At 44.9% G+C, this 10000-nt stretch overlaps 1 protein-coding gene across 1 annotated transcript in view; it reads left to right on the top strand.

Moving 5' to 3' along the window:
- The window catches only part of LOC137656443 (thrombospondin type-1 domain-containing protein 7B-like), a 43445-nt gene that overhangs the window by 7457 nt on the left and 25988 nt on the right, over positions 1-10000 (top strand). Inside the window, exons 2-3 of the mRNA XM_068390622.1 lie at positions 5404-5712; positions 9250-9607. Coding sequence (XP_068246723.1) covers positions 5404-5712; positions 9250-9607 — 667 coding nt within the window. The remainder of the gene's footprint in view (positions 1-5403; positions 5713-9249; positions 9608-10000) is intronic.

Below are 10000 nucleotides of genomic sequence, written 5' to 3' on the forward strand. Positions count from 1 at the left end.
AAACGTTCAACCATTCCATTGGCAGCAGGGTTGTAGGCCGTTGTCTGATGTAGGGTGATGCCCAGGAGATTCGCGAATGACGTCCACAATTGAGAGGTGAAAGTGGTTTATCTGTCAGAAGTAATATGCTCAGGGATACTGAATCTTAAAATCCATCCAGAGAGTAAGACAGATGTACATGAGGCTTACGTTGCAGTTTCCATGGGAATGGCTTCAGGCCAACGAGTGGAGCGGTCGATGACGGTAAACAGGTAACGATATCTTTGTGATGTGGGTAGGGGGCCTACAACGTCGACGTAAATGTGTGCGAAACGACGCTGAGGTTGAGGAAAGGTGCCCACTCCTGAATCCGTGTGTCGATGTACTTTTGAATTTGGCAAGAAGTACAGGTGCGGTCCCAATCCTTAGCATCCTTAGAAATGCCGAGCCAAATGAACTTCGCCTCCAGCAGCTGTGCAGTAGAATGGCACGAGGGATGTGAAAGGCCGTGAATGAAATCAAACACCTGTCGGCGCATGGGAGCAGGAATCAAAGGTCGCAGTCTACCAGTACTGACGTCACAGAGGAGGGTGGTTTTGGAGTCTTCGAGGGGAAAGTCTTCCCAACGAAGGGACGTGCAGGATGTACTACAATCTTAATACTCTGGATCCTCTCGTTGGGCTTCAGCCAGGGCGTTGTAATCCAATCCCAGTTGAACGGCAGCCAACGTTTTTCTTGACAGGGCATCGGCAACGGGATTCATTTTCCCAGGGACGTATTGGAGGGTGCAATTGTATTCAGCCACGGCGGAGAGATGTCGTCGTTGACGGGCGGACCAGGCGTCAGACTGTCGAGTGAAGGCGTGCACCAGAGGCATGTGGTCTGTGCGAATGACGAAGGGCGTACCTTCTAAGAAATAGCAAAAGTGACGGAGAGCCAAGTGCATCGCCAGCAATTCTCGATCGTAGGTAGAATAACCCGATTCTGCCTTGGACAGCTTTCTGCTGAAGAAGGCCAATGGGTGGGGCGAGCCTTTGACTACCTGCTCGAGTACTGCACCAATAGCGATGTCGCTGGAATTGGTGGAGAGAAGGAGAGGGGCGTCTGGGATAGGAAAAGTGAGAGACGCAGCAGTTGATAGAACCTTTTTTGCATTGCAGAAGGCTGCTTCTTGAAGGGGACCCCACTTCGGGTCCTTTGGCTTGCCCTTAAGGGGAGGCGTAGAGTGGAGCAAGAGTAGCGGCAATATGCTGGCAGAAAACGGTGATCTTAGTTGATCAAGCCCAAGAATTCCTGCAGAGCTTTGACTGACGAGGGCACGTGGAAGTTCTGAATGGCTGCTACCTTCTGAGGGAAGGGATGGACTACTTCAGGAGTGATACGGTGCCCTAAGAACGACACTTCGTTGGTGCCAAAGGTACAAATGTCGTACCGGACTACAAAGCCGTTTCGTTGCAGGCGGTCGAGCACGATGCGCAGGTGATGGAGGTGTTCCTCTTTTGAGGAGGAGAACACAAGTATGTCGTCCACATAACATACACAGAAAGGGAGGTCCCCTAAGATGCCATCCAAGAGACGTTGAAACGTTGCCCCAGTATTACGAAGGCCAAAACAGGAGTAATTGTAGGTGTATGTACCAAACGGAGTGTTGATGGCGGTCTTGAAGATGTCTTCTGGGTTCATAGGCACCTGATAATACCCCTTCAGGAGGTCAAGAGTAGAGAAAACCTTCGCTTTGTGCAGGTAGGAGGTCACGTCGGCAATGTTTGGGAGGGGGTAGTGATCCAGTTCTGTTTGCATGTTTAGGCGCCTGTAATCCCTGCACGAACGGAAGGAGCAGTCTTTCTTCAGAACGATGTGTAAAGGTGACGACCATGGGCTGGAGGCCTTTTGGCAAAGGCCCATTTTCTCCCTTTCGGTGAACTTCTGTTTGGAGGCTGCCAATCGTTCCGGTGCCAGACGTCTGAATTTTGTGAAGACTGGGGGTCCCGTCGTCTTGATATGGTGATAAATACCGTGTTTGGCAGGAACCGTGGGCGTTTGGCGAAGTTCTGGACGGAAAACTTCCGGGTACGACGTGAGGAGGTGGGTGTAGGCATCTGTAGGTGCGCTGATGTGGAGAGCGAGGTTAGAGGGGGAGGGTTGAAGAGGTGTCGACAAGTACGAGTCTGCGTTGATCAATCGTCGGTGGGCGACATCGACCAGAAGGTGGAGATGAGAGAAAAATCCGCACTGAGGATTGGCATTGTGACGTCAGCAACGAGAAACTTCCAATTGAATTTACTGTTTCCGAACGATAATGTGAGGTTCTCATAACCGTAGGTGGGTATCACAGATCCGTTGGCAGCTACCGAGCGGACGTCGGCAGATGTAGATAGACTACGTCGTGCCTTGAAGAGTTTCCTTGGCAAAAGAGAACGACAAGCACCCATGTCTACCAAAAATCGCACGCCCGTTCCTGCACAGGAGGCCACCGCCACAAGCGATGGCCTACTTACACGTTTTTTGTTCACTGATAATCCTTGGCACATTTCTTCGCGGTTGCCCTGAATCTGAAGTGGTAGTAGCAAAACTGCGGCGGAGGGGAGGTAGTAAGTGGCTGTAGAAGTCGTTCGTTTGGGTGGAGCGATTGGTGGGTGGTGGGCGGCTTCGCCGCCGCTTCGGCACGTCACGGGGTAGGTGTGTATGTCCTACGGCATTCATGTCAGCTTCGGTTGACATTGAATAGGCATCCTCGTCGTCAGGGGTGGAGGCGTTTTTGGAGGTCTTGAAGTGGCTGTCCATAAGGGCGTCGGCTTTGGTCATCAAGTCCTTTATGGGTAAACTATCGACATCGGGTATGGCAGCGCGTACAGGTTCGGGTAAACGGCGTATGCAAAGGGCACGAAGTAGGTTCACCTCGCAAGGAGAGCCGTCTGCGGCAGGTTGAAGGCGAGCGATACTGGTCATTTCCCTGAGGGCAAGCGAAGCCCTTTGTTCCCCCAACGATTGTTGCGAGAGCTGAAAAAGCTTTGCCATACGAGAGGCTGGCGACGGCGAGTACTGCTGCAGAAGGTATGTTTTGAGGCCGTCATACGCTATTGGGGTGTCTCCTTGTTCCCAAAGCCAGTCGGATATTTCTGGGAAGATGTCTTCGGGTATTGCCGCGAGAACATAAACCGCTTTGGTGGTTGAGCGAGTCATGCCCCAGATACGAATCTGGACTTCTGCGCGCTGAAACCAAGCAAACGCCTCTCCACTGGCGAACAGTGAAAGTTTCAATGGGGCGGCCGCAGCGCCAACTGCTGTAGTAGAGTCTTTCATGGTACCAACGATGGAGGGGCAAGGGAGGGGGGTGAGGGGTGGAAGGCAGTGGGAGCGAGACGACTTCCGGGGTCACCAATGTGACGAAGCCGAGTGAGGGTTGTGAACTCAAAGGCAGGATGCAATCAACTGAGTTATATTATTATAGAACACTCTCCTTTATATACAAAACCTCAATGCAACAGGACATAACAAGTTAACAAGACAGACAATGTTACAGAGGAAACAGCAGACATGAATTTTCATGTTCGTTTTGTGCGAGGGAAGAGCGAAGATACAAGCATAATGTATGCAAAAGGAATTATGTACAATTATTTGACACACGGTTGGTACACCTCACATATCCTTCCACTTACGTCTGTTTATGGTCTTTATGTGCCAGTCCATACCCGCAAACTTCCTTAGTTCGTCAATCCATCGTCTTCTCTTCCTTTCCCTGCTTCTGTTACAATCTCTATGGGTCCATTCTGTTATTCTTCATATTCAGCTATTGTCTGTCAGTCTCATTATATGTCCGTCCCATGTCCATTTCTTTTCCTTACCTATTAGAAAATCCTCTAGTTTAGTTTTTTCTAGTATCCATATTGGTCTTATTTTGTCTCTAAGTGTTATTCTAATTCCTTTTAAAGAAACTATGATTAAATGCTTTCCTTGTCAGAAATGTGTCATTTTACTTTCAAATAATCTCATTTTCTTTACCAAGAGTTCTCCATCCCATGGTTATCCTTCTTTTAATTTCAGTCTCATGCCCTAGAGAAACATTCCCTGTCTGTCCTAAGTAAATATATTCATTAACAGTCTACAGAGGTTCGTCCGTAACTCGTATCTGTCGTCTGGATTTTCACTGAACATTATAAATAAAATTTTCTATCATCTTTTGAAATTGTTTCCATGATTCACTAAAAAGAAATATGTCATATGAAAACCTTAAGGCATTAATGTATACCCCATAAATCCTAATTCCTACATTTTTCCAATCTAAATTCTTAAAAACTTCTTTTAGTCAAACTGTTGATAATTTAGGAGGTTTGGGGTCTCCCTGCCTAACTTCATACACAAATGGAATTCTTTCACTAACTTTATGTAGGGTTATGATTACTGTACTACCCATATGAATATGTTCAAGTGTTCTAACATAAGATTTATCCATTTCTTACTTTTGATGGGCTTTTATTGTGGCTGGAGTTTTGACATAATCTTCAGCTTTCTCATTCCATAAATCATATACATAATGGTTTGTCATACTCATTTAATCTTCCTATTAGCTTGTTAATTACATGAATATTATCAGTTGTTCAATATCCACTAATGACACCTGCTAAATCTCTTGATTGATTAAAAATATAGCTGTCATTCTATTCGCGTAATATGATCTTTGTAAATATTTTATATACTACTGAGAGTAAACTTTATGTATATAAATAAATAAATAAATAAATACACACACACACACACACACATATATATACATATATATATATATATATATATATATATATATATATATATATATATATATATATGAAGCATGAATTTTCTTATTAGACGGAATTGAATAGTGCAACGTGTGTAGAGGACCTGAATGCCGTGAGTGAACATTCTGTGTAATTGGTTAAAAAAGCTGTTGTGTATTTTTTCTGCAGAGGTATTTTATTCAATATTCAACAGATGAAGTATTAAATTGACAGTGTCCTATATGTTGTGTTTAAAAAAAAAAAAACACCCTAATAAAGGGAATTCTTAAAGAACGGTAAGAAAATATCTTTTCATCATTCATTCTTTACTTTAGAGTGTTTCGTATCACAAACTATTACTCTTCCGGTTTTCATGAAATATTTATGAATTGTTGTTGCTATCTCATGTACTGGGCCTTGGTGCTAGCAGCACCTGACGTTATTTTTGGTTACCCATGCAATTGGTAACTTCGCTAACAGAATGTCTACCGGTATAATGAGTGTGTTTCTGCCAAGGATGCATTTGAATGTAGCACATGGATTTGGTCATAATTAAAAATTTCTTTATAACATTTATCTTCTTTTTCTTACCATATAACACAGATGTATGTACTGATATTTCATATAGACAAGAATGATAAAGTTGAATACCAATGTATCATTTCAGGTGAAAAATGGGAAGCTGGTAATTGGTCTCCCTGCATTTTGGATAAAGAATACATAATGGACTCTGAGGGTCTATGCCGAGGGTATCGCTTGAAATTCGTCATTTGTAGAGTCAATGGCAGCATATATTATACAGACTCAGAGTGCAGCACGCCATCACCAGCCAGAGCTATTTACTGCAAGACTCCCTGTCCCCAAAACTGCATCGTGGGCCCGTGGAGTAGGTGGTCGTCCTGTTCTTGCCAAGATTCTTCCAGCCAACGCACGCGCACTGTTCTTGTAGCGCCGTCTCAAGTAGCCCAGCGGCATAGTAAGAAATATGAAACCAATTGTTCAAATTGTTCTAAAAGCACCAAAATTGGCACACATGTGGATTAATACATTCTGAACAATTTTGGATATGGAGGCATTCAAGATTCTCCCCGTAGCACATTTGGCGGCCATTTTTCAAAATGGCCGCTATTTACCGTTAGCGTCATTGAATATGTACCATAATTTGTCTTTTTGTGGATGCTAAAGGTGATAAGTGTGCTAGAGGTGATAAGTATTGTACAATTACACATACTTCTGTGCTTACCAAATAATTTGGCTACCATTTCACAAGAAAATGAATTTTACTTTGCAGCGGCAGCGTTGGTGGCAGTGACGGCGGCTGCAGTAATAGTATAGTGTTGATAGTCATGGTGCTTGTAGTAGTAACTTGTGGTAACATGGTGGTGTTTTGTGTCTTTGCAGGTGAGGCAGCAGCAGCACCACCTGACATCAGAGACGCGTTGTTCCAGACTGCAGCCATGGCAAAGAAGTTCCAACTGGTCGATACTTTTGAGCAACGTACTCCCACAACACCTCCTGAGACAAACTGGAAGCTGTCTTGTATGTCAAGAGGAGACAACAGAGTCACTTGTCTGCCCAGTACTGTCTAAACGCCGAGACCCTGGGAGTGGATACACGACAATGGCTGCAAACTTAGTCAAATTTGATGAACTCGGAGAACTGCCAAGAACTGTTCAGTTACAGAGACTAGATGAAGGACAAGGTGTTGAGGCGACAATGGTTGCCCACCAGGCCAAGTGGCATAAAACATGTATGCTCAAATACAATAACACAATGCTACGAAGAGCAGAGAAGAGACGCATCGCAAGCAGCTCAGCATTTGATAGTACTGACAATGTCCAGGCCAAGCGCGCCAGAACACACCCTTCAGAAGCCACTACCAGCGGCACCTCCTGCTTTTTCTGTGGAAAGTCTGGCACAGAGACCCTACATGAAGTAACAACCTTCCAGGTGGACACACGCGTACGGAAGTGTGCAGCGCAAGTTGGGGACAATGAACTCATAGCCAGGCTCAGCATGGGTGATATGGTGGCTCTGGAGGCCAAGTACCATTCCAAGTGTTTGTTGGCTCTTTACTATCGTGCAAAGACCACTGTAGAAGCCGAGCAGAAAACTGACCATGAAGGTGTAATGTCAAGAATCGTACTGGCTGAACTGGTCCTGTATATCGAGGAAACCCACCTAGAAGAGGGCACCACCCCAGTCTTCAGACTCGCAGAACTTGTAAAGCTATACACAACAAGAATGGAACAGCTCGGGGTTGTTTTGTGCCAGAAAGTTAATAGCACAAGGCTGAAAGAGCGCCTGTTAGCCCAGATACCAGGCCTGAGATCCCACAGCAAAGGCCGAGATGTTTTACTAGCGTTTGATGAAGACATTGGTGAAGCGCTAGGCAAAGCCTGCGAGCAAGACTGTGACACTGAGGCAGTTCACCTTGCGCGTGCTGCACAGATAGTTCGTCGATATATGTTTGAAGACACTTACCAATTCCGTGGATCATTCCCGGGCGGCTGTCAGGAGGACTCTGTGCCAAACGTACTAGTTGCAATGGTAAATATGGTGCTGGATGGCCCCACCATCAAGAATCAAAGCCATTCCTCTTCAACACAAGCAGCTCTTTCCATTGCGCAGCTTCTCAAGTTCAACAGTGTCAAGCAAAGTCGGAAGCAGGGAGCAACCAAGACACAGGAGCCTCCAGCTGTCAGACACAGTACGTCTCAAGAAACTCCTCTTCCAACCTATGTTGGGCTGATGCTGTATGCTGAAACACGCAAGAGAGGACTTGTGGACAAGCTCTTCTCTCTGGGCCTAAGCATCTCATATGACAGAGTCCTACGTCTTTCTGCCCAGATGGGAAACAGCGTGTGTCAGCTGTACCGCATAGAGGAAGTGGTCTGCCCGCCTACCCTGCGTAGCAATGTGTTCACAACTGCGGCTGTGGACAACATTGACCACAACCCAAGTGCCACCACAGCCAAGAAATAGCTTCCTCCCTTGGTCCAGAGAAGGCGTGTGCTCTTCCAATGTTTCATGCCATCACAGGGTGTGATACTGTGTCAGCCTTCGTCGGACATGGGAAGAAATCTGCCTGGGCAACATGGAACACGCTGCCAGAACTCACTGATGCCCTGCTGAGTCTGGCAAATGCACCACACAAGCATCCAAGAGGATACAATGCATGTCATCGAGAGGTTTGTCATACTCCTGTATGACCGCACAAGCAAATGCAAGGACGTCAACAAGGCGAGAAAGCAGCTCTTTGCAAAGACGAACTCTGTTCAGAACATCCCGCCAACCTACGCTGCTCTGGAGCAGCATGTGAAGAGATCTGCCCTTCAGGGTGGTCATGTCTGGGGCCAGGCATTGGTACCAACGCCCGTGCTCCCTCCACCAACAGACTGGGGCTGGCATCGGAGTGATGATGGGCTCTACACACCACTCTGGACCACACTCCCTGAGGCATCCAAGGCCTGCTATGAGCTGGTGTCTTGCGGATGCAAGAAAGGCTGCAAAAACCGCTGCAAGTGCAAGAACGCTTCACTGCAATGCACTGGTCTATGTTTCTGTGAAGGCGAATGCCAGTAGATTGGGACAGAAAACTTGCTAACCAACATTATGATCTGTAGACATTCATAATTCTGGTGACCAGATTTGAAAAGTTCGGAATCATAATTAACATAGTGTGGCAAAATCTACGTTATTGTATTACATGTATGTACTGCAGGATTACACAAGTACTGTGCCTAGAGACTGGGCTTTTGGTCGACTATATAACTACAATCTGACCATACTGTAAACTTCCCGTACTCTGTGTATTATTTTGACTAGCAATTTTGCCAGCAATTTGAAATAAAAAAGCAACTTGAGCAATTAAAGTGTGTTCCTGAAATCAGGTACTGGTTATTAGAGGTATTATGTCATTGAGTATTGAAATCTTCATCAAATGTCCACTTTTTCCACAAAATGGCGGCCAGTTTTGGGGGCCATTTTTGAGAAAGATTCATCTAAATATCTGTTTAAACATTTATTGATGTTAATTCTGATGTAAAAAAAGGGAATTTTGGCCCATCTAGCACCAAACTAACGACACATAATGAAGTCTATGTAATGACGCTAATGTTAAATGGCGGCCATTTTGAACAATGGCCGCCATATCTTCCTAAGGGCTAATCTTGAATGCCTCCATATCCAAAAATGTTTAGAATATATTAATCTACATGTGTGCCAATTTTGGTGCTTTTAGACCAATTTGAACAATTGGTCTGCTATGCCGCTGTACTAAAGGGGGAGAAGGCTGCCCAGATCTTATCCAATCCCGTCCTTGCCCTGGCGACTGCCTGAACATTTCTCCCTCTCTTATTCGTGATAAATCATTACTGGAAGCTCCTTCCCAAAATGTGAAACTGAGAGTGGGGAAAGTGGGGACCCTATCAAGCCCTCAGGGGTGAAGGAATGATGACTGAAAAGAGACAAGCGAGACTCTTGGAAGGACTCAGAGGAGCTTGAATTTCAGGTGAAAGAGCAGGCAAGAGAACCAGAGCAGGATTGCCAGAGGCTTGGGTCCTTCCAAAGCGGGGTCTTCTGGGTCTCTTGTTCAAAAAAGACTGGGGTCGGAGTTACAATTCGATTCTAGGACCAAGCCCCAAAGAGTTCGAGGATTCATCCAACTTCATTCAGGGTCACTTTAGTGAGGATTTGGCCAAGGAGGAGATATCTATCACCGAAGAGAAGCTACTCACTTCTGAAGAGGAAATAGTTGCTCCTGATGAAGGCAACGGCGCTGAGGTGGATAATGCAAATTTGCCCGTAATTGGACACCAGGATAGGAAGATGGCTTACATTTACAACAATGGAACTCGACTTTCACTCAGGTTAGCTGTTTCATGACTTTACAAACCTCCTTCTCCTTTCGCTCTTTTATCAATAACCATTTATTCTTTAAGCCTATAAAGGCAGCGAAATATTTTTACAAACATTTTTTGGCGGAAAATTTGTTTCATGAATATTTCATAAGTACTAGTTGCCTGCTGATACAGAAAATACAAGACCTTATGTTAGTATGTTGTGAACGATATAGATATAACTTTTTTACCTTAATGTACCATTATATTAAATATAGCTATGTACACAATATATATTTCTTATAGTCCACGTACTACTATTTCTGTTGAAGAAAGATATAAATATATTAGATTAAATCTTAAAATTTTAGAATATGAATATACGTACTCTAATGGCGGAAGAAATTGGCATTGAAATAAGTG

This window comes from Palaemon carinicauda, chromosome 17, assembly GCF_036898095.1.
Source record: "Palaemon carinicauda isolate YSFRI2023 chromosome 17, ASM3689809v2, whole genome shotgun sequence".
Lineage (NCBI taxonomy): Eukaryota > Metazoa > Arthropoda > Malacostraca > Decapoda > Palaemonidae > Palaemon > Palaemon carinicauda.